This window comes from Priapulus caudatus, unplaced genomic scaffold, assembly GCF_000485595.1.
Source record: "Priapulus caudatus unplaced genomic scaffold, Priapulus_caudatus-5.0.1 Scaffold668, whole genome shotgun sequence".
In the NCBI taxonomy this organism is placed as follows: Eukaryota; Metazoa; Priapulida; class Priapulimorpha; order Priapulimorphida; family Priapulidae; genus Priapulus; species Priapulus caudatus.
The window spans coordinates 81,503-87,650 of NW_014577729.1; the positions used below are offsets into that span (position 1 = coordinate 81,503).

The 6,148-nt window shown below is 42.7% G+C and overlaps 1 protein-coding gene across 1 annotated transcript in view; it reads right to left on the reverse strand.

The window, feature by feature from the left end:
* The window catches only part of LOC106812630 (calcium-transporting ATPase type 2C member 1-like), a 20,042-nt gene that overhangs the window by 3,337 nt on the left and 10,557 nt on the right, over positions 1–6,148 (reverse strand). The window contains 9 exon segments of the mRNA XM_014816547.1: positions 930–1,115; positions 1,497–1,582; positions 2,017–2,165; positions 2,526–2,696; positions 3,292–3,368; positions 3,370–3,446; positions 4,661–4,765; positions 4,899–4,988; positions 5,392–5,487. Of these exon segments, the coding sequence (XP_014672033.1) occupies positions 930–1,115; positions 1,497–1,582; positions 2,017–2,165; positions 2,526–2,696; positions 3,292–3,368; positions 3,370–3,446; positions 4,661–4,765; positions 4,899–4,988; positions 5,392–5,487 (1,037 nt within the window).

The window sequence follows — 6,148 nt, forward strand, 5'->3', positions numbered from 1 at the left end:
GGCAGCACGCCATCTTGCATTCGACGACACGCACCACGTATTGCTCACCGGTGTCTCTCCGCCGACTTGGCTGCGGGGCCGAAGCAAGAACTTCGGCGTGACAATGGTACTAAGTACCACACTCATACAGGGCTGTGTAGTAGCTCAAATGTTATCCACAAGGTATTGCGCACACACACACCCACAACCACACCACACACACGTACTGCCCGGCAATGTAGCGATACAACGCGAGCCTGCAAGCACAAACGCGGAGGCTGCGGGGCAAACTCGAGTCGCGACGACGCTACGATGTATGAACGTCACTGACAATTCATGCAAGTGTGTAGTATGCCACATGTAATCACGCAGCACACACGCACGCATGCCGGCAACGCAGCGCACGCACGCACGCACGGTACACACCACGCACGGGCACGCAAGTACACACAGAATCATGGCCACGCTACGATGAACAGTTACACACGCAGCACGCTACGCACGCACATCGTACGCACAGTACACACGCACGATGCAACCGTAACCAGAGATTACATGCGACGCCGCACGCACTGTGACGGCAGCACGCAACATGCCGCACGCCATGAACGCCGCACATGCACGCACGCACATGCACGCACGCACATACACAGACATCACCAGACGCCGCACAGCACGCACGCACGCACGGCACACGCACGCACGCACGCACGCACGCATCATGTATGCAAGCATGCAAGGACACATCTGCAATGTAAATTCAAGACAACAGACGACAACGGTGGCGACAGCGCCGGCGGCGACGACGACGACGACCGCACATAAACCAGAAACAAACCGGCCTCACATCCATGAACCCAAATTGCTTTCGACGACAGTGCCGTTACAATTTACGAACACCGTAGGCGATTTTCGACACTAAAGTCATTCACGCACGGGCCACTTCGTACCTCTGTGCCGGCGGGCCGTCCATGATAATATTGATCCAGAGAATCTGCATGGCGTTGAGAGGGTTTGGTATGCGCAGCAGCGTTGCCAAGGCGATGAGCGACAGCGCGGCGATGCTGGTGCTCAGTTGGAACCGCACAAAGTTCTTGATGTTGTAGAAAATGCCCTTGCCCTCTTCTATTGCAGCCCTGGGAGGAGGGAGAAGGGAATCATGAAGTTTACGAGAGCACACTCGTGGCCAGCGACAGCTTTAGCGTAGGAAGACAGTTAGCGTGACGCATTTAAATGAGGCAATATTGAACAAAATGAAAAATGTAAATTTTACAATTAACGTCGTTTGTCACAATAACTGTTAGCTAATTTAAACGTACAAAACTTATTTTATTTACTTAGTAGGTAGTTTATTACATTAGTTATACGGGTTAGGATTTACATTCCGTGCACAAACTCATTGGCTTTCGCATTTACTGAGGAATTCACATTGTGAAGAGAGAGAGAGAGAGAGAGAGAAAGAGAGAGGTAGCGAGTGAGAGAGAGAACTAGTGCAGGCACTCAGACACTCGGCTCACGCACCTATGTCAGCCTTCCTCAGTGCGACGGCGTCGTTCACTCCGTCCCCGGTCATCCCGACTATCGCTTGATTCGCCTGTAGCGCCTGCAAGCATCCCATGATTACGATGAGAGTGCAATCTAATGCAATCTAATACCTAGTGCAATCTACATAGACATGGCGATTACAGACACGGCTAAAGACGTTTCGCGGGCTAACCGTGACAGAATTGCAGGGATGGCTGGGTGTGGTTCGCTCATCCCTGTTCTGTACATCAACAGACACTGCTGCAGAATTTTTGTCACTTTCCATGCGTTTTTGCAATCTGCTGCGGACAAATGACTGTCACTACCAAGTTTTAACATTGTTTCTAGCATTTTTTCCACAATTCTAAAGTATGCTTGAAAAAATCTTTAGAATACTATATAGAACTAATAGTATATAATAATATATACATATATATATATATATATACATAATGCTATAAAACTAGATCATACGTTCGGACGAATGCGCGAGGACGCGTGCGCGAGCATTACCTTGACGATCTTCAGCTTCTGGCCGGGGCTGACCCTGTAGAAGACGGTCGTCTGCGATATGATGCTACGCAGGTACGCAAACTCCATCAGCTCCAGCTCCTCGCCCGATAGCACCCTCTTGCCACTCGCGTGGAGACCGAGGCGACTGGCTGCAGACGCAAACACAAGAACGCTGTTCGCAATACGTGTTAAAAAAAAAACGACTTATTTTTTATATTATAAATATTATTATATTATAAATACTATAATTTGAAATAATACCTATTATTATTAGCTCTTGATTTTATTAGCTTATTATTTCTTTATTATCTTGGTATTACTAGATCGTGGTATCATTTCAAATTATATTATTATCAAAGAAGGGCAATTCTACTTTATCACAGGCACATCGAAGTCAAACAGAAACTAAACTCGGTAACCAACATGTGCTGACGAGCATGATAGTTCCAATTCCAATTACATGTATTAATTAGGATAACTACTCTAAAACTACTAATTGCAAAACTCACCGATCGCGCAGGCCGTTTCGAGGGAGTCGCCCGTGAGCATTTTGATGGACACGCCCCCCGCGGTGAGAGCGGAGATGGCTTCCCTCACGCCGGGCCGCGGCGGGTCCAGGATGCCCACCAAGCCGAGGAACTCCAGCTCGTTCCAGCTCTCTCCGCTCGCGATTGCCAGAACTGCACGAGAGAGAGACGAGGGAATAACGAGATCCATTCAAAACGGAGAAAGAAACCTCGAAACGCTAGTGAACGAGTAGGTGTGATGCGGCGGTGAGACAAAATTTCTATACAGACGAGCAAATACGAGATCCGTTTCAAAACGGATACAGAGAAGCCGACCGAAGGCTCAAAACGCTAATGAATGGGTGTCCTATGTGCGGCAGTAAAACTACATGTATATGCTCACTGTGTTGCAATACACAATAGTTTCTTGGAGCTATCGAATAAGCACAGTAGTGAAAGAATAATGAGAATAATAAGATACTATTATATAATAAACATTTAAATACATATAATATACACACATATATTTATATATATATATATATTATTTATAGGATTACAAACTAAATTTGTTTCTATTTACTCCTGATGTGATAACAGATGCACGTCACCATAAATAGCATCTAATAAGATGCAGATAAGATCAGATATGACAAGATAATATACTGATAGGACTGTGTACAATCTACGTCTCTACCGACGATTCAATTTCGGTCGACGTGCGATGAAACAACGCCGGAGCCACTATAGCCTTCTGCCGACTACTCACCTCTTAGTCCCGCAGTGCCGAGATGTCTGGCCTCGTTGAGAAAGTGCTCCTCCTTCATGCTCGTCATCGGCATCGCCGCCCTGGTAGTGGTACGTACGACACTGCTTCATCACGCGCTCGACGGCTCCCTTCACGAAGAGAATCTCCGCCGCGTTCTGCGGCGAAAAACGGTGTAAGTGTTGTTTGTCAGTTCGTCGGCTCTGTTTTGCTATTGGTTATTTGTTATTATTAAAGGGATAGTAGATTCTAGGATTTTACTGCATACAACTGTACTTACTGTATAACAAATAGTCTATACCCACACGATTTGTTACCAGATACCTAATTTAATTGCTATAATTAATTACACATCAACGCTACGAAATTTGAACGGCACCATGACACCCGCGACCGTGCTACCACCACGAAAAAGTTGCGTATTTGACAATTATTTTCACGTTACAGACCGAGGGCTAATCACAAAAGTGCAATTATATTTATACCTAAATGCTATTTAACCGAAATATTCATTTTTAGGCAAATTTATCCATATTATATGTGAAACTATATGTGTTTATAAGATTTATCAATCCTTTTCTTTTAAATGAATAAATAAGAAACACCCTCGTCTGTGCCGCTTGCCTGGAAAGTGGTTTTGCACAACTTAGCAGATCGTCGCTTTGAGTGGCGCCAGTCCCGTCGTTATAATCAAACTGTAGTCGTTAGTTTTAAAACATTTTTTTATATATTTCTAATGTGATGTGAACGCATGAAACTTTTATGTAGCGTAATTTTAAAACTAAATTAACTGAAAATAACCCTAGAACCTAGAGTAAACGATCCCTTTAAGTTTAGTTTAATTTATTTTTTATGCTAAATTATTATTCATTTATTCATCATTCTGCGCAAAAACGTAATAACGGGATAAGAAATTATCATTACAACACTGATACATATATTCATTTCGATGCTTGGCTTGTCATTAGTTATTATTTTTGGCATTGTTGTATTTATATCCATTTTTGTACGTTATATATCATATATTATTTTATTACTTCATATTAACATAATATAATTTATAAAGTTACATAAATGTTATTAAGTATGCAGAGAAAATAGCATGCTACCAGGAGCATGGTATGGCACTGAATAATGGAATGTTCGGCTAACGCTCCATTAGGAGTGTTCCCAACTTTGATATCATTAATGATTAATGATTAATGATTGATAATCCTAACCTAACCTAAATGACATTAACACAAAACTAATATATGACCATGACCATATATATATATATAATAATACTATACTAGTTATTATGACCATTAATGACATTAAAGTTGGGAACACTCCTAATGGAGTAATGGACTAATGTTCTCTCACTTCTCACCTCACTGTATCGTTGAATGCACTTCACACCCATGTACTTTGTCTCGTGGCTGAAAGGAAACTCTTGCTGCCTCAAGTACTGGTCCCTCGCGTCCGGCATTCCCATCTTGCGAAAAACACGCGGTTTAAATACACGAATAATATATTTAATAATAATATCGCCATGACTGTAAAAACACTGACAATGACAAAGCTTAAATGCGAAACATCGTACAACCTTCCCATAACCCCCCGCTCACCTTTTCTGCGACAATAAGCAAGGCGCCCTCTGTTGGTTGTCCATGGAGAATCTCTTCAAACACATGAGCATTATTGCACACTGACCCGGCCTGAAACATCAGCATTACATTAATCAATGCCAAAAGCAAAATACATCACCTGTATATTAAGGCAAAGTAAACCTCATTATTAAGTAAACCTCATCATAAAGTAAACCTCATATTAAGTAAAGGAAACCTCAAAAACCATCCTTTATAGCTAGGTGTCCATTCGATAGAGGAGGATTCGCTGTATAACTGTCACTCAAGGGATAACTGTTAAATGTACTTTATAAGGTGTCCGTTCTATCGAGGCGATTACTAACACAAGTTCGACGGTACACAGATACTGATAAAATCTGTTGTTTTACCTGATAACTACGAAGCATAAAATAATAAAAAGCTAAAAAAATAATAAATACTAAGTAAACTTACAAGTGATTAGCTATTAACAAACGACATCACTATTGTTTACCTCTATTAGCTTACTGATCGAAGGGTGAGAATTTCTCGTCACTTTGGTCTTGTTACACAGAACGACTCCGTGTGCATTATAGCCCACGCCTGTCACCTGGTGTGTAAAAAAATAGAATAACACATGTCACCTCGTGTGTAAAAAACACCTCAGCATACTGGCCACCTCCACTTTCCTGTCCTTTTATCTCCCTGCTCTATCTCTCCCTACCTATCTTTTGCTACGTGTCTATCGTAAAACATGCCGTCCCTACTCACCCTAACGTGTGTTACAGACCTGCCAACCTGTGATTCATGAAAATAGTAAGGCTTTTCTTTTCTTGCAGCAGGCGGCCATTTTGTTTGTATGTTATGCGCGCAATTAATGATGGGACTAAATGTAGATCACGCGAGAACAACGTGAACGCGTGATCCAATATGGCTGCGCCCACAATCGCCAGATATTTCTCGGCTCACAATGTAAAAAACGCATTAATTTTCAAGTCGTAAAAAATCGTAAGTTTTTCAGTTTGATCGTACATTCGTAAAAACATCTTGCAATTAGTAAGGAATACGAAAAAATCGTAAGGGTTGGCAGGTCTGGTGTTAGCATGCCTGTGCAGTATGATTCCTGCCTCTCATCACTGTCGTCCTGTATCTTTGTCTCGCCCTTCTATCTCTCTCTCGCGCCCTGTCAGCGGTATCACAGTACAACACGCTCTCCCTGCTTCCCCTGTGTATCAGCATGATAGCGTGTGCCCGTAATCCCTGCCTGCCCT